The following is a 25,414-nucleotide window of genomic DNA, read 5'->3' as shown; positions in this document are numbered from 1 at the left end:
CTTTTGGGAGAAGTTTTGGAGCAATCTTTTTGTGTGACCCTAAATTATACCTTGGTAGTTTAAACTTGCTACACATGAATGTTCATGTTTATAAGGTGGACTGGAAGTGGACTTTCATATAGTGACTTGAGGACCACTTTGTTCTATAAAGCTAGAAAACCTGTGTGAGGGCCAGGAAGCTATCATCTCCTGTGTGATATTTCCTGCAATTCATTCAACAAGTGGAGTGAGTGATGTGGATAAGGATCTACACATAGCAGGCAGTGGGCATGACCTTCCTAACTTCTGGAGGCAAAAAGATCCACCAGAGTGTCCTACAGATCTCTGGGTACCTGGATAACTAAGGGACATCAGAAAGGGGCCATAATACTCCCATTCCCTTCCATGAGAACATCGCTATTCTACAGAAGCCAGGGCAGGGGTTGCATTTTGGCTGTCAAGGGCTTGAGCTTCTGAAAGGATTTATCTTTGCCAGCTCAGAGCAGCTTTAGCAAGGGCATAGTATGCATTGAGAGCAGCTACTTGCTCCTCCCAGTGCCAGAGAGAGACAGGACCTTTCTTCCTCAAGTCAGTCAGCACAGAGGAGAAAAGGAATGCAGTAATCTCTGGGGGAATCTATATAACATCTGTCTAGTTGGTGATAATTGCCAAATCCCATGGGGATTGGTGCAGTAGACCCTGATTAAAGTGAAGCAAGACTTCACTATGGGGGCTTGTCCACTGGGAAATGAATGGGTATTAGAACGTTACTCTGTCTGAGAAGTTGTGATAAATAATGTATCAGGGTAAACAGGAGCTATCAAATTTGACATGGCAGCTGCTTATGCTAAGCCCTAAGGTTGACCAGAAGGGAATGACATGATAGTAAATATGACAATTTCTATCTACGCAATGTGATTGTCATCAATGCAGCATTCGTGATTCCTCAAGTTTATGTTTAAACACAATAAAATGTAGACAAGCACTTAAAAGGAGTGAAAGTCCAGTAAAATGCATTGAAGTAATCCATTTCAGTAAGACATGGTCTACATTGTCTTTGTACTTATTTAACTGTTTTGGTTAGGGGAGGTGATTAGTTTTGTTTTAACCAAAACGTTTATATCATTCCAAACCCTACTGTTGAAACACTTATACCAATATAAAGGAGCTTGTATCATAATAGTTTATTCCAAGAACAAATTATATGATATCAACATCTTTACACTAGTATAGAGTTGGCAATCAAAATAGCAAGAATAGCCATTTTTCCCAATTCAGTAATAAAAACGCAACTCAGGAGTCTCAATACCTGGTCTTTTAAGATGGTCCTTAATACATAACATCAAACCAAACTTTCTGTTTTAAGAAGAGCGCACACCCAATAATTTGTAATTTGGTACGTGTTTACTGAAGGACGTTCACAAACTTTTTACATATTTCTGTGTCCTCACACTTTACATGTGTTTGTACCACTGCCTTCCTGACTTTCACTCCCGAACCTTCTCTCTCTCTGGAGGATGCTACGGGGAGTTATCCAACATTTCAAGATCACATATTATTTGCTATTTAGATATGAATGGTTCATATTTGGGCTTCTAGACATTCCCTGTTCATTGAAAACAATGAGGAGGATTTTTTTTTTTTTTTGGTTTTTTACTTTGCAATTACAGTGTCTGGAGCCACAAAGAAGTCCTTAAAGAGCTACATACAGCTCCAAGCCACAGGTTGCAGACCCTTGTACTAGTATATAATCTCCTTCGTACTAGCGGTTGTACATCTGTAAATATACCTCTTTCAAACCCATGTAGTTGAAATACTACAAAAACTGCCTAGACAAACCCTAAAAACAGTTTCATTCAAACCAGTCACAATAAATTACTTGCATTATACTAATACTTTGTTTTAGCACCTATTATAAACAATTCCTTGACCTATAACACCCCCCGTAAACAAGCAATAAAATATAGTTATAGGCAAATAGCATTAAGAAATAGGTACTTTTAAAATCTTCTGATTTATTGATTTATCCATTTAAACGTTAGTACATTTGAGACAATCCCCCATTTTTATTACATGTTACACTTGCACAAAGTGTATGAATATTTGGGTTTATACATTAATATTTTTGACACTTCCCCTCCATGAACAAATACTTTATTTGTGCATAACATATCAAATGGATCTCTGGCTGACAAGCAAATATGCAGCCTTTATTCAATTGAATTTTCTTGAAAAGTTGTTTTCCACTATTCACTCAACTCTTGTTCTACACAACTTTGTCACTAGATTGTCAGCAGACTGCCTCTTTGATAATTTTTTTATTATAAAACATTTTTGTGCTATAGGTAACTTAACAGAATTTTTAAATATCATTTCATAGTCAATTTCCCATTAAAGATTTTCAAGTAGTTGTAAATCTCTGGTTCAACAAGAATCCATCCAACTTGTCACATGCTTCAAGGGAGGCATGTGCTTAAGAACCTAGTTGAAATGGGTCTTAAACCTTTTGATATGGCATTACTGCTAACCTTGCCTACCTGAAAGATACTCCTATCCAGAACTACTGCTGTCGCTCCAGTAGAAAGAGGAGTTCAAGTGGGATCATCCTCATTATAAAAGAAGAGCAGGGCATTCTCAGTGAGGGCCTTAGGATTCTGAACCTTTCTCATCTCCTTGGTCTAAAATAGCCTGTCCTTCATGCAGTGGTGCCAACAGCCACTGTGGACCTTGGGGCAAGGTGGGCCAGGGGCATGATCTAGGGCAGTCAATCCTTTGCGCTCCCTGGACCTAGACGTCTTACGTCCCTCTGAGATGCGTGGAGTGGCACAGCAGTGCTGCTTTGGCATCTCAAAGGGACCCAGAGCTCCAGCTGCTGCCAAATGCCAGGGCAACTGGCTCCCTACCCACCCCCCCTCACCGCAGTAGGTGGGCCTGACTTGAAAAACAAGTGTCTGCTGCAAATGCCATTTGTTTGACAGGTTTTGAAGGAGGAGTAGATTCTTGTGTACAACTGAAGGTCAAAGTCTTTTCTAGAGAATTTCTGTTTTGGTTTGTTGCCTTGCTTAGGTTAATGATTATGTGCATTTGTGTATTAGACATACATTAAGCACGCAATAGCATAAATGCTAACTATTTGCAGGGTTCACAGAGCTTTTATCTGGGCCTTTTGTCATGAGAGGGAGTATAAGAATATGACCTATGCTATTTTACAAAGTGCCATTCCTGATGCTAAAGATTTTAAATGGAAGACAATAACAACTATTCTTTAAGATGACCAAAATATAAAGAAAAATAGCTAGTTTATTGTGGATTCTGCTTTTTGTATCTTTTGTTTGATTATTAGACTGGGTGGGTGAGGTAATATCTTTTATTGGACAGATTTTTGTTGGTGACAGAGATAAGCTTTAGAGCATATGCTGAGCTCTTGCACGCGGAAAGAACTTGGAGTATGTCAGTTAAATACAAGATGATGTAGATTGATTACCATAAGGCAGTGGCAGCAACCTGCAGCCCATGGACAACATAAGACACACTGGGGATCCTCCTGCTACCTGTGGACCCCACTTCTGTCCTTTCCTGCTCACCTCACCCTGCCGTTCAGTGCTGCTGCCCTGCATCCCTCCATGCTGCATGTGAGTGCAGCCAGCAGGAGAAGCAGCGTCAGGGCTGGGGTTTGTGCACAGACAGGGAGAGAAATGCCTCATCCCCCTGGGGCATGGGGGGAAGCCCTCTCAGTCATGCCCTGCATCCCTCTGTGCCGTGTCTGAGTGCAGCCAGCAGGATCCTCTGCTCTCCCTCTCAGCATGAGTACTCTCAATTATCCAGAATATTTGATTATCTGGCAACCTCCCAGTTCCTAGATGCCAGATAGGTTCCTTCAAGGACCTTTTTAATTTCAGGGAGTCCTGTCTTTTCCAAGTTAATCCATCATGGACAAAGAGATTATTTCCCTTCTGTGTTCTTGTTACACAGGTAAGGGTAGCGACTGGAGTACAGAGCCCATATCATAGTGAGGGTTATGATTATGATTGAATTCCAGCTTCCATTCTAAACCCCCCACTTTTAAGCTGCTCATAACTCCCTCTCACACATCTCTTTTTAGGACTGAAATTACCAACACTCTGCCTAGGTGTTTTTTGGAAAGTATGAGAAAAACACCTTCAACTACTTTGAAGTCCTTCATGCCAGGGGGAAGAGGGGAAGTCAATGATATATTTGGCTCTAGGATGGCAGAGAGGTGATGGCTAGTCAGGTAACTGCAGGAGATAGGACAAGGGGTGGGGTAGTGAAGGCCAGTGTGTGTAGAAGGATTTGAGATGTGTGAGAAATGAGAGAACCAAGGGTGGAAGATAAAGGAGCTGATTGCCCAAAAAGTCCCACAGTTCACACTCTGGTGACTTTTTACCTGACCATTCTGTGTGTTATGCAGGCTGGAGCAACCATCTCGCTCCTGCTCCAGTTTTGTGTTGGCAGCTCTTAGGCAGGAAGCAGAGAGAAGCGGTGCATGTGCAGTAAAGGTGCTGCCTGCCTGTCTCCCATCCCTCTCCCTCCTGGCAGTGTGTGAGAAAACAGAGGCAAGTGTGACATTAAAGAGCAACGTGTGGCCCTGGGGAGGCCAGCAGTTGTAAGTTGCATTGCCGTAGAGCAGAGACCAATGCTCCATGACAGGCATTGTACAAACACAGCAGTCCCCAGTCTCAAAGAACTTTGTTTGGCACTTAGAAAGACTGTGTGAAATTCATGTGGGTCAGGCTAAATATGGAGAAACTGAGGTTGGGGGAGGATAAAAGATTTGTCCAAGATCACAGATCAAAGCAGCGGCATTGAGGTCTGCGAGCAGAGGGGTGCTGGTGCTCCTTCATGGGATTTAAACCTCTCCTCCCACATGCATACAGTGCTCTGGTCTCAGGGTGAAGATGGCTGCAACTCCACAGTCTTTTGGAAATGCTATGTCATTTGCATAGGAGCTGAATGAGGCACAGTCTGGGGAAATAGAGGGACGGGGAGAGGAGGCTAAGGAGCTGCTGTGGGACTGGGTGATAGGTAGGAGGAGGTGTATGTAAGGCTGCAGCAGTGGGAGGGTGGGACTGAGAGCAAGTTGCCATGGCACTTATTTGCCCAGTCTCCAGCAATACCTGAGTAGCACAAAACCCCTGTATTTTTTGGTAGACTATTACTCAGCTGAAATAAGTATCTGACCTCACATTTTCTTCTTGGCTTGCTCAATTAGTAGCTCTTCAGATTACTGTTTGAACCCCAGGTAGTAGTACTATAAACTATATCACCTATCCCAAAGTATAATCCTGATCATCATTTAGGGATTATCAAGGTTTAAGATACTATTTGGAAGTAAGATCGTTCTATTTGTGTGTTTCTACAAGCTGACCAGCTGCATGAGGTCTTTCTTTCATATTCTCTCATATGTGATCTCACTGTGATATCAGACACCAATTATCCTCAATGAAAGTAGGATCCAGATCCTTTGAGAAGTTGACTGGGTGTAGATGAGGCCTTAGGAGAGACCTCATTTGACTATTTGTTTTTCCATAATTACTTTTTCACATAATAAATCTGTTTCAAGAATAGAAATTCTTTAAACTCTTCATTTGCAGAGCCTTCTGAACTTTTTTGAATCACCTTTTACAGAGCCCAGATAAATGTTCCAGCATAAATCAATGAGGCAGGAAGCTTATGAATCTTCATGTGAAATGTAATTAAATATATTGAATTCACCAAGAAGACCATAAGCCTGAGGCACTCTCTCTGCCTTTTATTAGAGATTAGGAAATAGGTCATCGACTGCTTTTATCTACCTCATTCATTTCTTAAAAAATTAATTTTCTTTTACAGTACCTCGCCAGCCTGGAGTGAGCAATAACCTGCTTGAAAAGTTTGAAATTGAAAGAGGGATTAGTGTAGATGAGGATGAAGCAAATGATGATCCAGGTAATTATCAAGTTTACTATTCCATATGTGCTTTTTTGAAGGATACCAGTAGATCAGCTGATTTTATACTATTTGTTTTAACTTTGTTCCTTCATCTAATTGGTCTCATTTTTCATTTACAACGATGGATTATATCTACACAGGCTTGTGTGCTAAATAGCATATTAAGTGCTTTTCCTGGTAGTTAATATTGGTGAAGTTTCTTTTTGTATGGCTCACTGTATTCCACTGTATTTTGTATAAGGCTTGCTTGTAAATTCTGTTCAGCTATTAAGTCATCCAGCAGCCCTAAAGACTGAAAATTCTTCTTGTTTGTCTTTTGGGTCTGGTCTTTGCAGGTATCCTAGTGCACAGCTGTGACTTCGATAATGGTCTGTGTGGCTGGATCAAGGATAAAGAGGATGATTTGCACTGGGAACCAGTTAGAGATCCCTCAGGTAGAATAACTTTGTCCAATTACACAAGCCTCCTCCTCTTGAAGTTGGTAACAGACCTCCCATTGAACTTGATCTGAGCAGGAGCTGCTTCTCAAAACTCTATTTTACAGTAGCTTAAGAAATGTTTTTAGGACTTGCATTAAATGTAGTGTGTTTTTGCTACCAATTTCAGCATGGATGACTAAATTTAATGGAACTGCACTAATGTATGTCAACTGAGGAGCTGGCTTTTTGTTAGCTTTTATCTTCTAAATAGGAATGCTTGTGAAGGAACAGTAAAGTTTTATCTTCCTTAATTGAGTTGGGAAACTGGAGGAAAGAAAAGTACATGGAATGCAGCCCAATTTAATTATTCTTGTTTTATCTTATTTGAAGTGAAATACTATAGTTCAAGGAGACATTTTTAAAATGGCCATTTCGACATAATTATTTGCAAGGTAATTCTGAAATTGTGGGCGAAGCTGGAAATAATGTTGGCTTTATTGTTAAATACTGAGTTCTGAGTCTATCTTAACCTTCCCAAGTCAGAGCAAAATGTATAGAAATCCAATATTCCAAAAGTATGTACACAGAAAAAAAAACTTTTAGTAAAAGGTGGAAGAGGAGTAGATTTCCACTAGATATGATTTTTCAAAATCTTCAGGGTAGCAAAAGGAATCTTGGAATACTGAGTTGAATGGAACAAAAAAGAGCACTAATGAATCACAGTGCTCATTGTAGGAACTTCCTAGATCCCAGCTGGTTTTCACTCAGGGCAGTCAGCCACTGGATATTGATATACCTCAGAGACTCCGATCTCTATACAGAAGTAGTTTACACTGAGCTTAGGAAAAAAAACCAAGACTAGAAGCTAGTCAGTTTTTGCCACTAAATCTGCCTTCACATGCTGTTGAGAGACATATGAGACACGTACTACATATAATTGTGAAATACAGTTTTAAACATATAGTCCTGAACATATTTTTCCCTTCAGCCCTCTCACCAAAGAGATGGAGATTAGACACACTCCATTAGACCTGATGGGATTACATCACAGATAGAATACCTCACCTGTCTGGACTGTAGACTCTGAAAGGAAATGCATGCCCAGATTGTAAAAGACAATGATTTAAATCACAGCCTCTGTGTGAATAGGAGGATGCAAGAAGTCCTTTCCTCCAGCACAAGGAACAAGAGATTCAGCACCGCAGTAGATACATCCTTACCTGTTGGAGTCTGGCCAGACTCATCTTTCTTGTACACCAGGGTGGCTGCACTGGGGGTCAGACTGGATTAAATCTTTTGAACAGGTGTAGTAAGGAACATGATTTCCACAATGCCTCCCTGGCCTTTCAGACACTTAAGATGATGCCTCTAAGCACCACGCCTCTCTCATGTGACGTAGGCTCACAACTCAGAAAAGATATTAGCATTATGTGCAGACAACTTGATGCTTGTGTCTTGTAATACAGTGTTGCTTACAATAAGTTTTGGATTAGGTGTACTCAATTAGTATGCATGAATTTTGTGTACTCCAAGATTGTTTTTAAAAGCATCAGTTTCAAATACATCACTTGGCTAGCAAATTTTACTCACCCTGCCCCTGGCCACACCTCTGTCTTTACCTGTTACATTCTATGTTCCCAGATTCTTACACAAACATGGGTGCCACTGCTACTTAAACTGTAATTTGGGGGTTGGTTTGGTAAGTTTTACCTCACAGATTTGTTCTTGCAGTGGCCCAATGTTTGTTGGCTTTCACATGACAAAACCATGATGTTTAATTCTTTTTAACTGGTTTATCAGAAGCTGCATTTTAAATGTGCTGTGCTACTCCTTTAAGTTTACCTTGCATCATCCATGTAGAAAACAGTTGAAGGTCTTTCCTTATAAAGCTCTATTTTTAGGGCCTGTCTATACATATGTAACCCCAGAGGCACTGAGACCACTGACAAGGGAGAGTGGTCTGCAGCCTTAGCTGAGAGCCAGCTGCTTTTTTTTAGCTTATGCTGTAGAGGCACATATCTTTAGCCCCTAAGGTCGCAGGCTCAGTCCCTCCTGCCAACAACAAGGGTCCCTTGGCCTTACAAGTTGGGGCTTGTCCTTGTCTTCTGGGGTTACACACAAACATACAATGGAGTTAATTAAATGTTTTTCCTACTGATTTAGGTAAATGTGTACAGTCCTCTGGAGTGGATGCAGTTTGACTGGTTTAAAGGTGTTCATACTAGTAAAGCAAGCACTTTTACTCTGGTACACTCATCCCTCACGATACGAGCACAATTGGTTCCCAACTTTCTGCTCATAGGTGAGAACTCGTAAGAGGGACACTAAATTCCCCCTAAATACACGTTAAAGTCTCTGATTGGTTCCTAGTGCTCCTAATTGGGGGAACGAGTGGCAGCATGCAGCTGCTTTTGAAAAGTAAGTGAACGGGGGGGGGGCGGGGCGGGGTTTGAGTGTTGGAAAAGATTAAAGGCTCGGGGCAGTTTGGGGCCATGAGCGGGAGGGAGGGTTAAAACCTTGTGGCAGCTCTGATGGAGGAGGTGGCGGCTGGTTCCTAGGGCTGCAGCAGCAGTACCTGTGGGGGGGCTGCAGCGGGCTGGGCGGTTTTGGGACAGGGTCTGGGTGGGTGTTGGGAGCGGGCATGGCTGGGGGGTGCGTGGGGAGTTGTGGGATGGGCAGGACTGCGGGTTTCCCCGCGCCCTGACCGGGGACCCTGTGGCTGGCTCTGCTCCAACCATGGGGCTTCAGATCTCACCGTGCCCCAGTCAGGGACTCCTGACTGGAGCACACACAGCAAAGGCTGTGGGTCTCCCTGCCCAGGGACCCTGTGGCTGGCTCATATAAGCGGGGAAAGTTCACTCTCTTAGTAAACAAAGGTATGTATATATGTCCCTCGTTTTAGTGAGTACTCATAAGTAAAGTACTTGTTAAATGAGGGATGAGTGTATTACTGTCATGCTAATCTAACTGAAACTTGCATTTTTTCTGATCAGTTTATATTTGCAGAAGAATGCCCTTCCTCACTTCCCAATTTTGAAACCCTGCTCTAGCTTTAATAAGTTCAGAGTTTAAAAAAATCCTCTTAAAATCTCCTTTATTGCAGTTTTACCCTACATTAAAAAAGATCAATAGAAGAATGTTTTGGGATTACATTTGATTTTGAGTTTTATAAATTTTGCCCTGCCATGAGGTCCTCTGGTTTTTATTTATTGCTTTGCATTTATACGTAGGTATCTCTCACAAAAGGAACAGGAATATGGATGTGTTTTTGACTGATGGTCACATGCACAGTAACAATCTAAGGCTATAGCTACACTACCAAGTTTTGTGGGGAGGGGTGCATGCCTGCAGGAAGCAGGGATTGAAACAGTGAGCATAAATGTCAGGGCAGGAATTGTGGGACATGGGCAGCAGCCAGTTCTGTCAATAAAACAAACAGCAGCATTTACCCTGACTCTTTGTTGCTAATAAAGGGAGGGGAAAAGCAAAAGTGTCTCTTGTAGTGGTGGAAGTGTTTTGTTACTGAAACTGGGTGTTTCTCCCAACTAAAGTCACATTGAAGCATGAATGCTCTCACTGTTTTCTGCTGATGTGTAACAGAAGACACACTGGAGAGTACAAGGAGAGTTAGGCTGTTCAGTGCCTAAGTCACCTCTAAAAACGGAACTTGGGAATTTTCAGAAATGTTGCTGGTTGTCCATCATGCACAGGTATTAAGGAACAACAAGAAGTCTTGTGGCACCTTACAGACTAACAGATATTTTGGAGCATAAGCTTTCGTGGGCAAAGACCTGCTTCATCAGATGCATGAGTTGGGGGGGGTGGTTTCAGAGGGGTATTTAAAGAGCGGGGTCCCAGTAAGAGGGAGGGCCAGAGCTGACAAGGTCTATTCAGCAAGGTGGAGATGGCCCATTATCAACAGTATGTATCAAAAGAGGAAAAAACAAGTCAGATCAGACAGGGGGATATGAGCCATTGTCAGAGTCTAATGGGGAGATATTAACACCCAGGGCAGAGAAGCTGGTTTTGTAAGCTGTGAGCCATTCCCAGTCTCTGTTTAATCCTTGGTTAATGGAGTCAAATTTGCAAATAAATTGCAGCTCAGAGATTTCTCTCTCCATTTGATTTTTGAAATGTCTTTGTTTCAGGACTGCCACCCTTAAATATCCCCCTGAAACCACTCCCCTACTCATGTATCTGATGAAGCGGGTCTTTGCCCACAAAAGCTTATGCTCCAAAATATCTGTTAGTCTATAAGGTGCCACAAGACTTCTTGTTGTTCTCCAAGCTACAGATTAACATGGCTACCTCTCTGATATGTATTAAAGAGAATGCCTAACCGTCATCACTTTATAACCACTATTGAGAATGTTATTTAGGAGGCTTCTGAATAAAATTTCCTGGGTAACAATGTTGTCAAAGAGCCAATGAGATGCAGAGCAGGCCAACATTACAGGGAAAGGTCAAATTAAGGGGTGTAGTTCAGCTCCATTAAGTATGTAGCTAGAGTCAACATACCTCAATTCAGGCTTCCATGCCATCTCCACTAAGGGAGGTCGATAGGAGCCCATGCTCAGGTCAACTTCCCTTACTCCTAATGGGTGGGCAGGAGTACTGTGGTTGATGGCCACACCCTATAAGTTCAATTTATTACATCTGCACTGGTCACACTAAATTGAACTCTGAAAAATTGACCAAGGTAATGTTGATCTTCCCCCTAGTGAAGATGTACCCACCAGGCAAATTTAAATCACCTCTATCACAGGGCAGCAACACATTTACAGTAGTGGTTCCCCATAAGGGCTACAGTTTCAAATCCCTAAGCCACAGGAATTAGCAAGATTGATAGTACACTAAGGCTACGTCTACACTAGCACACTACGTCAAAGTAGCCTATTTCAAAGTAAGGACATTGAAATAGGCTACTTCGATGTGTATCATCTACATGTCCTCCAGGGCTGGTGCTGTCGATGTTTCATGTCAAAGTAGCAACGGGGAACATCGAAAGGAGCCGCCCCAGAAGGAAATGTGGAGCGTCCACACACACAAGTGCTCCCCATCGAAATAAGGGGCCAGCAAAGCCCCAAGCTGCTCCCTTAAAGGGCCCCTCCCAGACACACTTGCCCTGCACAGCACAAGATCCACAGAGCTGACAACCAGTTGCAGACCCTGTGCATGCAGCATGGACCTCCAGCTGCAGCTGTAGCAGCAGCAGCAGCAGCTCTGGGCTAAGGGCTGCTGCACGCGGTGACCATAGAGCCCCACAGGGGCTGGACAGAGCGTCTCTCAACCCCTCAGCTGATGGCCGCCATGGAGGACTCCACTATTTCGAAGTAGCGGGACGCGGATTGTCTACACACACCCTACTTCAATGTTGAACGTCGAAGTAGGGCACAATAGTGATTTCGACGTCTTGCCGCTTAACTTCGATTTGAGCGTCGAAATAGCACACGGCGTGTGTAGACACGACACGTGCTATTTCAACGTTGTGCCAGCTACTTCGAAGTAGCCGGCTAGTGTAGATGTAGCCTAAGTGTTTGTCTTTGTGGGGGAAAGGTACTGAGCATGCTAGGAATCATTTAAAAAGAGCTGCCTCTTCTTTTGCAGGTGGACAGTATATCACTATTGGTGAACCCAAAGGCAAAGAAGGAAGAGTAGCACATCTGGTCTTGCCACTTGGCCAGTTAGCTCACTCAGGAGATTTATGTCTGTCCTTTAGACATAAGGTATCTGGACTACATTCTGGTCTACTCCAAGTGTTTTTAAGAAAAAATGGTGCACATGGGTCAGCAGTTTGGGGGAGAAACAGTGGCCATGGCTGGAGACAAACACAAATAACACTGCAAGACTCAGGCATCAAAAGTGTAAGTACCACTATCTACCTAGTTTTTAATGGTTTCATAGAAAAAGTTGAAGAATTGGGTTATTCATCTCCTAGGTTGTCTAGTATCAGCCAAGGTTTTATTTTTAAACAAAAGGGGACAAATTCATGCCTGATAGTGGAATCACACCAGGGCCATGTTTCTTCTCCATTTTGTGTACAAACTAAACAAATATAGGATGTCACTAGAACTTCAGAACAAGGGGACAGAACCTAGATGATGGATGTATAATCACTTAGCCTTTCTTTTATCTTCTGCTTCTCACACATTTCAAAAGAGCCAGTAGGCTCTCAGAATAAGGTGACACCACAGCCAAGTAAACAGCCCCTCTATCACAGAAAAAAGGATAAAATAATAGGCTACATTTGCAAGAAAATAGTTGATATTTTAAAATATGAGTAATGATTTTCAGTACTCTAGTTTTTAAATGTCCACATTGAGGGGTGTGACTGCTGCCCCCCTCTCCTCTCCAAAGCTTTCTGAAAACTCAGATCATTCTAAGATGCCTTTAGTTGGTGCCCAGAAATGTTTTATGTCTGAAATTTTAAACATATATGACTTTATATATGAAAACATACACATTTTTGCTGTAACTTCCTTTGTTAGTCTGAAAAGCCTAAAGGGAATGTAGTAAACACCAGAATTATTTATCAGAAGTCATAAGTAGTGTAAATGAAGTCCTCAATTGAAACTATAAAGGGCACGATCCATAGTCTATGCAGACTGAAGGATGCCTACTACTACTAATAGGTATTGCATTTGTATTGACTTTTTCCACATCCATTATAAAGTCTGACTGTAGTGAAGTACTGTATTGCAAAATCCTATGTGAATTTATCTAAACTCAAGTTTGAACAAGGTAACTAAATACATATCCCATTGGGTTTTTTAAGTGGGCATGCATGTATTGGATTCTCCTATGTAATGAGGGAATTTTGCTGCAATGTTTAGATTTTAGACCATGTACAAAATAACATTGCCCAGGTTAAAACAGAACAGTCTTTCAGTTTATAGCGGAAGTGCAGGAGATTGTGGATGGATTAAAATAAATGTAAAATGGGCTCAGTTAGAGTTCATTACTAGTTTAGCTTTTAGGAACTTTCTATTACAGTATATGATTCTGCTATGGTCCTCTCACCTTGTACCATCTTCACCCTGCTTTAAATCTGATGAGCTCTCCCTCACTCATGTATATTTTTAATTAAAACACAGTAATGATGTCTCTTTTGTTGGAATTCAAAGTTTATACCAGTACATTTCTCTACAAGCTGGGGATATCTGTTTCTCGATCCACCTTACAAAATAACCTTCTCCAAAATTTTCTTCTCCAGGTTAGATCCAATTTTCAAATTATTCAGTTTGCAGTGTGTGTGCATGGAAGGGAAATGTTTTCAAAATACTTGGCACAATCTGGTGTTTTCCCAACACACCATTGCTCTTTAGAAGTATCTTTTGCACAAAGGATAATAAAGTGGTCACAGGGAGGGATGATTTAAATAAATCTAAAGAGAAGGCTCATCATCACTGCAGATAGCTTCCTCTCTGAAAGCTGATAAATGCTTCCAGCTGCACAGTAACCACACTTCTATACAGAAAGTGCAATGCATAAGTTCCCTTAGGCTGGGACTGATGATGCTCTTACTGGGACCCTTCAGAACAGGCAGCCATTACTATCAACTTGTTTTTATTTTTAAATTTACATCTGACTGTGTCTTATTTCCTTCTCCAGGTTATTTTCAAAGGTGGAAAGGGGAAAGGAAGAACTGGAGAAATTGGGTTAGATGATGTGAGCTTGAGGAAAGGTCGCTGCTCTGAAGAACATTAGCCACCTTACTGGACTGGCAGAGAATACAGATGTAGTCTCTTCCCTTTAACTCTACTGCCGTGATGTTAAAAGGAAACTTTGGCCCAAAGTGGAAAATATGACTAGTGACCACCTTGTCAGTCTGCTTTGTGCAATCCCACTGAAATGTCACTTAAAACAATGTAGATTGTCTGAAAGGATGCAAACTTCAAGCCAATATCGGGTGTTTTTTGTCCCCAGTCAGGCTTCGTGTGTGATAAAGTATCTTGTACCATGTCCGAAGGATGCTCATATTAAATGGGCAGGGAGGCAAAGTGTGGCTAAATGTCATCAGAGGAGATATTTAACTCCCATTAGTAGTACTAACTGTTGTTCTGTGTGTTGCCATACTGCTACCATACACTGATGTAATGCTCTGTGATTTGTTTGACTTCGTAATTGGAAGTTAATTGAGGCCTAGGCCTGGTCCTGAACTTGGGCTATTTTACTGCTATTGACTTTTAAAGGAAGGTGTGTTACATATCAGATAGCATTTATTCTGATGTATTAACAAAAGGCAGGTATGTAGAATAGGCACGGCATCCCTTAGTATTGCTGGTGCGGTATTGTGTAAATGTGTGTGTGGTTACTAATGTATTTATATTTTATATTTACAGACTCCAGCTGTGAGGTAAATGGCCCGTGTGCTCTCTCAAGCTAAAACACAGCATGTGAGATCACTGGGTAATTTGAGCCTCTGCTGGTGGCAACTGACAAATCAGCAGTGTCCTGACGTTTTTTATCCTTTGGCCCCAAATACTAGTGTGATTTTTCTTTCCCGCCACCCCCCCCCAGGAGGTTATGACTGAAAACAAAGGGCCAGATCTTCAGCTGGTGTCCAAGTCAGTGGCTTGCCAAAGTGTTAGGCTAGTTTACACCAGCTGATGAGCAAGATGCTGCCTGCTATTCACTTCTACTGATCTCTCTGGGAACAGAGGATGCTGAGCTCCTCTGAGAAGGTGCTTATGTGCTCTGCAAGATTGAGCCTGTTGAAGTCAGTGGCAGTTTTGCCACCGACGATCATTAAGATGGGCAACAGTCTATGCTGACAGTAACTACTATTATAGTCCATCCATATGACATATGTGAACCATCTGTTCTAATGCACTGTAATAAATCTTGTACCTGTACAAGGTCCTTGCCAGACTGCTCAGAAGACTACAATACAGTGTTAAGAGCTAAAACTTTACTTCTAGATGGAATTAGTGTTTTTTTAGAATATGGAGCTTTTTGTTTTAGTCATCCATTTTGGGTGTGACAAATATACGGTTCCATATAGAAATGTTCAGTTTCTCCACTTGATTTGTCTAGCCTTTTTTAAATGAAAAAGCTTTAATATCACCATGGATATCAATTTTAAATTTGACATACTTATCTTTAAGAAAGTTGCAAAGTAAGTTGATAGAATATTGTTCTAGTGAGACAACCTTAATATTTCAAAGAGGTATAGCTATAAGACAATAGACCCTTAAATGTAAATTACTAATGTAATACATATGTCAGTTCAGTATATCACCATATATGATCTTATAAAAGTTATTTACAGTTTCAACAAAAGCCTGTGTCCAATCTTGCACACCCTGTCCATAAAGATGGCACTGCAAGACATTAAAAGCCTTCATTCTAACTCTTACTGGGATATATCTTGGCTTAGCAAAATTGCTGTTTTTTGTATTGAGTAGACCACCCTAAAAAGATTAAAACACACTTTGTACCAATATATATATTTTAATATCCTTAACAAATAATGCGACAGCCCTTTGAGGTTTAGGTAAAATGGTTGAAATAGGGATCTCTTCCATCTACAGAAGTAAGACCCACTTAGGTTTTAAGCATTTTGCAATGGGCAGATGGATGTTTTATTAGTGCAGAAAGTATACTACAAGCAAGTGCCTTCCTTCTGACCTTTCAGACATGCAAATGCATGTTACCAATTTGAATTGAGAATTTGGATTCCCTGGATTTTTTTATCCTTTTTATAAGTAGCAAATTGACCCTTCATCAAAATTGCATTATACAACAATATTATGCAACTGTCTGTGTTTGAATGGGTTAATTAGGAATAGAGAAAATTAATGCTTTAACTAATGCTGTTACTGGATACTACCATTTTCTATAGTTAGGTGTGTCAACCCTCCAGGATCAGCCTGGAATCTCCTACCAACTAGTGAAAGCAACCCTGGAGATTTTAATAGGATATTTTAGGTAGTGTGCTTAAAAAAAAAAAAAAAAAAAAATCTCCCATAATAGCTTCAGTCAGAGTTGGCAACCTTATATGCATTCCAGGCCCAATTTTGGGTGTGTAGATGACTGAGAGATATGAATATAGTCATAAGTGTTTTTAGTTTCCTTCATTGTTCAATAATTACACAGCTGGTTCTCAAGAAAATCCTCTTGAAAAATCCATTATTTGAGTCAACAAGCAGCAGTTTCACAAACTGTAATTCAACTACTTATCAAACGTACTGTATATCATCTTAATTGGCTTATAATTCTAGGTTTTTGCAGAAAAGTTACCTTGTATTTTCATCAGTTGTGGGGGGGGGGTTTGAAATTATCTTTGTAAATTATAGACATTGAGTAACATTGGCAATTTGCATTTATTGCACTTCTTGGCATATAAAATGAGTACAACTGACATAATAGCTACCTGGTTTTGTTTTAAATTTCCATTCACATCAAAATTAATGGTTGGGATTTTCAAAAATACTCAGATTGAGCTCGCAACAGAATTAGGTTGATTTTTAATCTATAATAGGATCAGAGGTTGGCTAACACTGATTGCTTTCAAAAATCCCATCCAAATTACTGGATTTGTGGCAAGGGAGCGTGAAGCTCTGGCTGCTGCTACTTCAGCAGACGTGGTGGCCAGAGCTCTGGGCCTTGGGGCAACTGCATCCTTGGCCCCCACTTCCTGTCCCTGTTGGCAAGCCTGGCTGGATTCCTTAAGAGGTCAGTCTAGACAGAAGCACTAAAGAATACAGCAGAAAACCATGACATGCTAAGCAGCTGCTTGACTCAATGTAAGTCCAAGACAAAACCTTACATTCACACACATGAGGGCTTTCAACAACAGAATCTATTCCTGACCCCACATACTCAAAGGGATAAAAGACAATAATAGTTTCTCCATTTACCTTTGCATCTTATCACCCCGATATCAACTCCTCCAGTAGCTACCTGCCACTTGCTCATTCCTCATTAAGACAGTTTTGTATGAGTCTGGTCTTGGCCCACTGAAGTCAATGAAAAGTCTCCCATTGGCTTTGATGGGCTTTGGATCAGGCTGTGGGCTGGCAGTGTCAGCTTGAAACCAGTTCACTCTGGCTATGTCTACACTACAGCCATCTGTTGACAGAAGTTACTGTTGGAAGATATCTTCTGACAAAAATTCTGCAGACAGATTGTGGCCAGTCAGCAAAGTGGATTGAAAAAGCGATCCGCGTTAACAGAGAGCAGCTGGGCTGCCCAGCCGCTCTCTTGACAGAATGGCCAATTAGAAGCACAGCATACAGGGCTGCTCTGTGACCCAGAAGCCCTGTCTGTCAAGAGCCGCCCCCCTACTCTCCCGGGAGCATCCACATGACTTTTTTGTCAACAGATTCTGTCGAGAATAGCATTCTGCCTCATGAGGGAGAGGCAGAAGGCTGTCAACAAAAGTGCTGCCTTCTGTTGATCTACAGTTGACAGAATGCTTTTAGTGTGGATGCTCCATGAGTTTTGTTGACAGAACTCTCTCTTGTGTAGACATAGCCTCTGTGTTTAAAGAGTTGCTCAGTAACTTCCATGAAGTGCCTCTGCAAATCAGGAATGCCATAAATCTCACATATTAATTTTTAACATTAATTTTATAGCCAGTATGAATCATGGATAGAGTCAAACATAACTTACCTGGGGTTTCAGATGAAATACTTTAGGCTATTTGTTACCAAGATGTTGAAGTTGATGTTGGAGAAACTAGGCTGTGACAGACTTCATTTTGGAAATGTTTGCAATTAATTTCAGCACTTAATCTCCCTATATTTGAAAACAACATACATTGTTCCACATCTTCTCTGAGGGGAATTTTAGTTACCAGAGAGCCACCTGGGTTTCACTAAAAACCACATGTAGCAGACTTGCTTCCATTTACGTTTCCTGTAGAAAAGAAAACTGGACACCAGGTTACTAAAAAACTCTTGCTTATTAAATCACATTCTCCCATTTGTGCCCCTGTGTACTGTAATCACACAAGACTTTTCAAGGCAGTCTTTCCAGACTGCATAAACAGTCAAAATCCACTGAGTCCGAGGTTTGTTTAAATTTGCACAGGAGTGGACTGAAAAGCTGGAAGATGAAAACAAACTTCAAAATCTTCATGAGAAATTAAAATTATTATGGATCATGGAATTCAGTTAGAGTCAAGGTTTGAGATAAATTCTGGGAGTAACATGTACAGACGACATCCCAGAACAACTGCTCTTACTATAAGAAGAGGAATGTTTACAAAGTGTATAAGCATTTAAGGAACTGTCTCCCCCTGCATGAAACACTGCTTCATTTTGTTGTCCTCTCAAATAGCTTCCATGGAGGCTGGGGGAAGATAATTTTCTTGCACTGTTCCTCCCACAATTACCAGGCTAACTGCACCTTTACCTCCCTCTCAGGTTAGTATCTGGGGTGGAATCAGACTATTTTCCACCTGGGTTGTAGTTCCCCATATAGTAGCTGTGATTACTGCAGTAGATCTAAAGCATGTTCAATACCTACAGTACTCTTCCCTCTGGGGGCTAGGACATGGTATCAAGTAACCAAACAGCTCTGTATAGCTCGAAAGCTTGTTTTTTCACCACCACAGTTGGTCTAATAAAATATATTACCTCTCCCACTTAGTTGTCTTAAAGCAAATTATTTAAAACAAAAGTTTTTCTGAAAAGCATATCTTCAAACAGATTACATGCATTGCTATCTTACAAGTATTAATCCATCTTCCACATGGAAGCACTAGTAGATTTAAGCTTCCTATAGGCACTCCAAGATCTCTAGGCGCTTGCTGGCAAACTGAACTCCCTTCTGAAATAGTGGTGGGATCGCCTTTGAAGCTATTCAATCTCTTTGAAGAGCCTATGGCTGCAGCTACACTATGAGATAAATTCGAATTTAAGGCAGTTAGCTTGATATTAAAACATCACTGTCTTCACTGTAAATACCATTGGCTCAATTTAGGGAGCACTAATACTGATGCATACTCATCCCTCACTATACGAGCACAACTGGTTCCCAAATTTCTGCTCATCAGTGAAAACTCACAGTAGCTTCACTAAATTCCCATTAAAATAAATATAAAAGTCTCCAATTTGTTTCAAGTGCCTGTAACTTGACATAACCCAGTTGAGTTTAGGTACTTTTCTGACGTACTTGAATAGTTTGGTAACAGAAATAGGATGCAGTGTATGTATGTAGAGCAGGGCTTCCCAACATATGGGCCGGGACCCTTAGAAGGGTCCCGTTAGATTTGTTAAAGGTCACCAGCTGGGCAGATCCCAGCTGCATGTGGCTGTTAAAGAAGCCATTTGCAGTTTCTTAACATTGCTGCCTCAGGCAGATATCTATCAATACAACCATCACTAGGGATAGCAATTATCTTATGCCTAGGTGCTGAAACCTTAACACTTGCATTAATTGGTTTTAATGATAGTTACCTGCTGGGAGCAAGAGGGATGGGAAAGCCGCCCAGCCTAGCAGCCCCAGTGAAGAGGCTGCAGGAGGAGTGTCTGATGCGGGGGTGGTCTAAGATGGAGGAAGTTTGGGGCTGCAGGGGGAGGTGTAAGGCTGGGAGCAGTTTGGGCTGCTGGGGGGGGGGAAGTAAGACGGGGTGGTGGTTTGGGGCTGCTGGGGGTGTGTGTGTGTAAGCCTGGGACCAGTGTGGGACTGCTGAGGCGCTCTAAGGCTGGGGGGGGTGCGGCTTGGGACCATGGGAGCGGGGGTGGGGACTAATACAGTAAACCCTCAAGTTATCCAGGGGTTGTTTCTGCAACCCCTGCATAACTCGAATTTTCTTGCAAGGGTTAGGGAGCCATGAACCACCAGGGCTGGTCAGTTTCCTGGCTCCCAGAGTGGCAGGAGCTGGGAACCAGGGGCAAGCTGGTTCCAGTCTTCCCATGGCTTGTGGACCAGGAAACTGGTCAGCTCATGGCTGGTCAGTTCCACGTTCTGCCAGTGCAGGGGAGGGAACCAGACTAAGACCCTTCTCTCTCTCTTCCCCCCCAGCCGCAGGGCTGTCAGACAGCTGCATGTCTGAGGAAGGGACGGAGAAGGCTGTGGGTCTTCCTGCCGTCAGCCAGGGACCCTGCGGCTGGCTCCTATAAGCTGGGGGAAGTTCACTCATTCAGTGGACAAAGGTAGTTGTGTGTTCCCCTTGTTTTAGTGAGTACTCATAAGTAAAGTACTCGTTAAATGAGAGATGAGTGTACTATCAGTATCATAATATTGTCAGAACCAGGGGGGTTAGTATCAAGTTTGAATTTAAAAATTCAATTAAAGGCCAGTGTGGAAGTGCCATGTCTTAAAATCAAATGTATTAGCTTCCAGAGCCCCACTGGTGCTGCTGCACCTGGCTCCAGCTCCTTGTTACTTGTGGGAGATGGGAAACTGACCAGTGCAGCAGCACTGGTCAGTTTCCCAGCTCCTGCAACTGGAGGGGAGCTGGGGAAACTGAAGGCACTACTACAACTAGTTCTTGGCTTCCCACCACTTGCAAGAGCCAGGAAACTGACCAGTGCAGCAGCCCTGGTCAGTTTCCCGGCTCCCCGCAAGCTGCGGTTAATAGGAACCAGGGAGCAGGGTAAGCTCTGTCAGTGGCAGGGGTGCAACAGGACCCATGGGGGAGGCCGCAGAATGCAGTGCTGAGGGAACTATGTGATAGGTTCCTGCAATGCACTCCTATAACAGTCAGTGTTTGAGTGTGGCAGCAATAAGTTGAATTTGTGGGGAGACTGTGGGAAGGTGAGGATACTCAAATTCAAATTTACAAAACCCAGCATTACAAAATCAATTTTAATAAATTGAAATTTACCTCATAGTGTAGACATAGCCTAAGTGTCTTTTTAACTATTTAGTGTCCATCTGACCTGCAGGTTCCCATTCTCTGCAAAACAGGTAAGTCACCGTAGCCTGTGAGTATACATTTGTTTAGTCATTTCCATGCCCCCTTACCCTGCCATCTCTCACAAGTGTTTGCTGGGAAGGTGTGATTCTAATGTGTTGTTTTTCTCCTTGTTTTACCAACAGCTCTCTATTGAGATAAATTAATACACTGATTTCCAAACGTCATTACAGTAACATCACATCACTGACCAGGCCCCATATGGTGTCCAGAAGATTACTACAGCAGATCATTATTCTTACACTAGTATGGAGCAGCTCTACATCCACAATGCTAACCATTTCCACAAAGAAAATATCACCAGTGAAAAGTTTGCTCAATAATTCTACCCTTTCCTTCCATGGTCCCATAAATGACCTGTAATGGAACACATACAATTTCCTTTTTTGTAAGTGCTACCCTCTTTAGCTCAGTGGGTTAGCCAAAGCTCAGAATCCTGTTGTTTGTTTTAGGATTAGAAGAAACTGATGCTGGGACAACGGTCCATTGCTCCTGCTCCTCCTGCTCTCCAATATGTTTTCAGGTAGTCCTTAGGTTAACACTGCCATGCATATCCATAATCACTAACATCTGTGTCCAAAGCACAGGTAAATTAAGACAAAAGCAGTCACAAGGTCCTTTTTGAATTCCGAAAAGGCAAGTCATATTCTGTTGGGAACTGAGATGGATTCTCTTAGGGTTTTCTTTTACTAGTTTCCACTGCTTCAGTTTTGCAGTGAGAGTTCCAACTTTTAACTGGTTGTTGGAGGCCAAAAACATTCAGCAAATGAAGAGGAAACTAACTATTCTCGCTTCAGATCCATAATAGCTTTACAATAGGACTCACAAGCAGGACTTTACTGCCAAAGTAGATGCTTCTGGAATTTCCAACACCCCTTTTCAGCTGTCCCCTAATGTCCTTATGTCTCCCCTCCTAAGGTACCCAAAGTGTTTACATACCAGCAGTTGGCACATGCACACCTAATTCCTGACTTCACTAAACACTTCAGCACCTAACTGATGCCTAAACACTTGGGGGATTCACAGTCTGGACTGTCCTCTATCACCCCACATGGTAGGTGTGCTCTGAGCATTGGCTCAGAGAGAATATGACTATAGCACAGTGGTTACACCACTCAACGGGGAGGGGGGAGATCCAGATTACAGTGCAAGATCTCAATCTCTGCCCTTCCGAATCCCATCTCTAACAGCTACAATTCCCCTGTGATCCTGGGTATCAAAGTAGGTCCTGGTTCTACTTAAAAAGAATTTGCTTCACCTGGGACACAGCTTTAAAGGGATTTTCCACAGACTGCGTTTGCGTGACAAACTGGTTTGCATTTATTGTTGATATCAGTCATAATGAAATCCATGCCAGTTAGTAGCTCATCCATAGAGTCATAGGGTAGGTCTACACAGCAATATTATTTCAAAATAACTGTTTTAGCATCTACACAATACAACTGCTATTTCAAAATAATTTTGAAATAACAGTTGGCTTATTCTGAAATTGGTAAATCTCATTCTACAAGGAATAGTGCCTATTTTGAAACAGCTATTTCGAAAGAGGTGCTGTTAAGAAAGGGAATGAAACTTATTTTGAAATAGGCTGTGTGTGTTTAGAGGATGTACTCTGAAATAGTTAAGTGCTATTTCCAAATGCATTTTTGTGTGTAGCAGCATTATTTCAAAATAGCTTTTCTGGAATAGCTTATTTTGAAATAAGGCTGCTGTGCAGACATACGCAGAGGCTGCATATACACTACATTCCCCTTTCAGAAGGGGAATACAAATGCAACCTACTGGAAATGCAAATGAGGCTCTACTTTACACATTGTGTGCCTCATTTGCATAATGACAGCCACTTGCTCTTCTGGAAGTGCTGTTTTCAGAGAAAAAAACCAAGCAATGTAGATGGGGTTCATTCAAAAACAAACCGTTTTTGAAAGCACCCTTCTTCCTGACAAATATGCTAACAACACAGAGTATTTAAAAATGCCATGTTCTACAGCAGATCACCATTATAAATATTGTGTCTATATAACATCTTTTCTTAACAGTTGCTCATGTGTGACTTGAGCTTGGCCCCAGTGAAACCAGCTTAAGGTTTTCTATTGATGGCACTGTTTCAGAGGGGTAGCCATCTGTAGCCTCACAAACAACAAGCAGTCCTGTAGCACCTAAAATACTAACAAATTTATTTATTTAGGTTTTGTGGGCAATGCCCACTTCTTCAGATGATTGAAGGGGGTCTTATCCACAAAAGCTCATGACCTAATCAATTTGTTTTAGTCTTTAATGCGCTATAGGTCTGCTTGTTATTGATGGCACTGGTACCGAATATTACTTATTATTATTTCCTGAGCACCTATTGTCTTGGGTTCTGATTCTAGATGTAACCAAGCTCAAATGGCCATAGCACATGGGCAAAAACAAACAAACAGGGATTTATTATAGGGTTGCTAGCATAAACTTCTGGCATAAACTAGGATTGCCTCTAATTTACATTTTATTGCAATGCTCCCAAAGTTACCATCTGAAACCCTGGAATAGCTGCAGTGTGGAGCATTCCACAAACAACCTTTCACTCATCCCTTGCGTACACCTTTGTATGAGGGGTAACAAAGAGGAAGCCGTGCTAGTCTATACACTATCAAAACAAAAAGCAGTCAAGTAGCACTTTAAAGACTAGCAAAATGGTTTATTAGATGAGCTTTCGTGGGACAGACCCACTTCTTCAGAACACTACTGTTCTGGTCTGGCTATGGCCTGAAGAAGTGGGTCTGTCCCACGAAAGCTCACCTAATAAACCATTTTGCTAGTCTTTCAAGTGCTACTTGACTGCTTTTTGTTTTGACTTTGTATGAGGGCTGTGAGAGAGGGCAGCTCAAAGTCATTCCTTAAAGAGGGCTGGGGGCAGCTTCCACAGTGAAGAGTCTAACCGGTGTCCTGCCCTATTTGCTGTTACAGCAGAACAAAGGAGGCCAGAATGCTACTATGAATCAGGCATTGGCATGTAGGCATTGCCTTCACATCAGGTCCTTACAGCTTTGCACGTGCTGTTTGTTTAGAGCTTGTTGAAGTCTTAGAGATAAACTGCTCTGAGGGACTAATTGAATTCTTTGTCCTCAGCTGCAGATTTTAAAGTTAAGGAGCGCAGCCTCCCACCTGGACTCAGTCCAATAATCAGCACTGTGTTAGTAGTGTTTTCAGGACCCTGCCCTAGGAATAACAAAGTTTCCCTGCCTCAGGACCCCATTAGTGTTTTTTTCTGGCACTAGTAACCAATTTACCTTGGAGATAGCTGTTAGGCAAACAGCAATTATCTGACACAAACAGCTGAGATGTCAGGCTTTTTTCTGAAAACAAGTGCCACACCCTTCATGCATGGAATGCTTAGGTTTGTTGTTGCTTTTTAAAAATAATTCCAAAGGTATTTTTCTAATAGACATGAAGGAGCGGGGCAGTCTACCAAGCATACTGAGCTATTTTTATTCTGCCTACGCCCAAAGCCAAGAAAATTAGCCCGCTGTCAAAATCAACTCCTCTCTCTGCATCCTTTATACGGTGCTTATTTTCTCTGGGCAGGGCTAGGGAAAGCATGCAATAGAAGCTCAGATCTGGATCAGCGCCACTTTTTCCTCCTTCACTAAAACCAATCAACTGTGTACAAAAAGATACATGTTGTTCAGTTTCACCTGACAGAACCATTAGGATACTGTCTGATGTTTGCTGTGCTAAATACAAAAAATGAAATCTGTGTTTACATATGGCAGATGAAATATGGTTATGACTCAGTTATGCTAAAACAATGTTTCTTCTAGCCTGTGAGGACAGGATCAAAACTTGATACAACAATCTTTGAAAGTTTCCAAGGAAAGTGAGATATAACTCTTAAAATGATCATAGTAAAGACATGTGAATAGATTTTGTGACAATAATACCATCCAATCTTCCTAAACTTAAACACAGTTCAACTACAATGTTTTAATATTTTGGGGATCTCTTTTTGTTTTCAGAAATTAAGTAAGTTAAATTTCCCTCAAGCAACTACAGGCAGAGCTATATTGACTGTCTCAAATACAGTCTGTTTCTCCCTATGCCTTAAATGTAAAGGTTATATAGTATAAAGTGAGACCTCTTTTGCAGAGGAGTCCTATAATGCTATGTGTTCTCTGTTGTGTCTTACGAACATAAGCTTTGAGCAGAGTGGACTTGA

At 41.7% G+C, this 25,414-nt stretch overlaps 1 protein-coding gene across 3 annotated transcripts in view; it reads left to right on the top strand.

Annotated features, from left to right (window-relative positions):
- Window positions 1-18,933, top strand: part of NPNT (nephronectin) — an 89,068-nt gene extending 70,135 nt beyond the window's left edge. For all 3 annotated transcript variants that reach the window (XM_074993478.1, XM_074993477.1, XM_074993479.1), the window contains 4 exons: window positions 5,830-5,925; window positions 6,264-6,362; window positions 11,955-12,211; window positions 13,959-18,933. In XM_074993478.1, coding sequence (XP_074849579.1) covers window positions 5,830-5,925; window positions 6,264-6,362; window positions 11,955-12,211; window positions 13,959-14,054 — 548 coding nt within the window. In that variant the 3' untranslated portion in view covers window positions 14,055-18,933. The remainder of the gene's footprint in view (window positions 1-5,829; window positions 5,926-6,263; window positions 6,363-11,954; window positions 12,212-13,958) is intronic.
- Window positions 18,934-25,414: the final 6,481 nt, after the last annotated feature.

The sequence above is a fragment of the Carettochelys insculpta genome, chromosome 4, assembly GCF_033958435.1.
Source record: "Carettochelys insculpta isolate YL-2023 chromosome 4, ASM3395843v1, whole genome shotgun sequence".
In the NCBI taxonomy this organism is placed as follows: domain Eukaryota; kingdom Metazoa; phylum Chordata; order Testudines; family Carettochelyidae; genus Carettochelys; species Carettochelys insculpta.
Note: the sequence above shows the minus strand (reverse complement) of the source record. Positions and strands in the feature narration are given on the sequence as shown.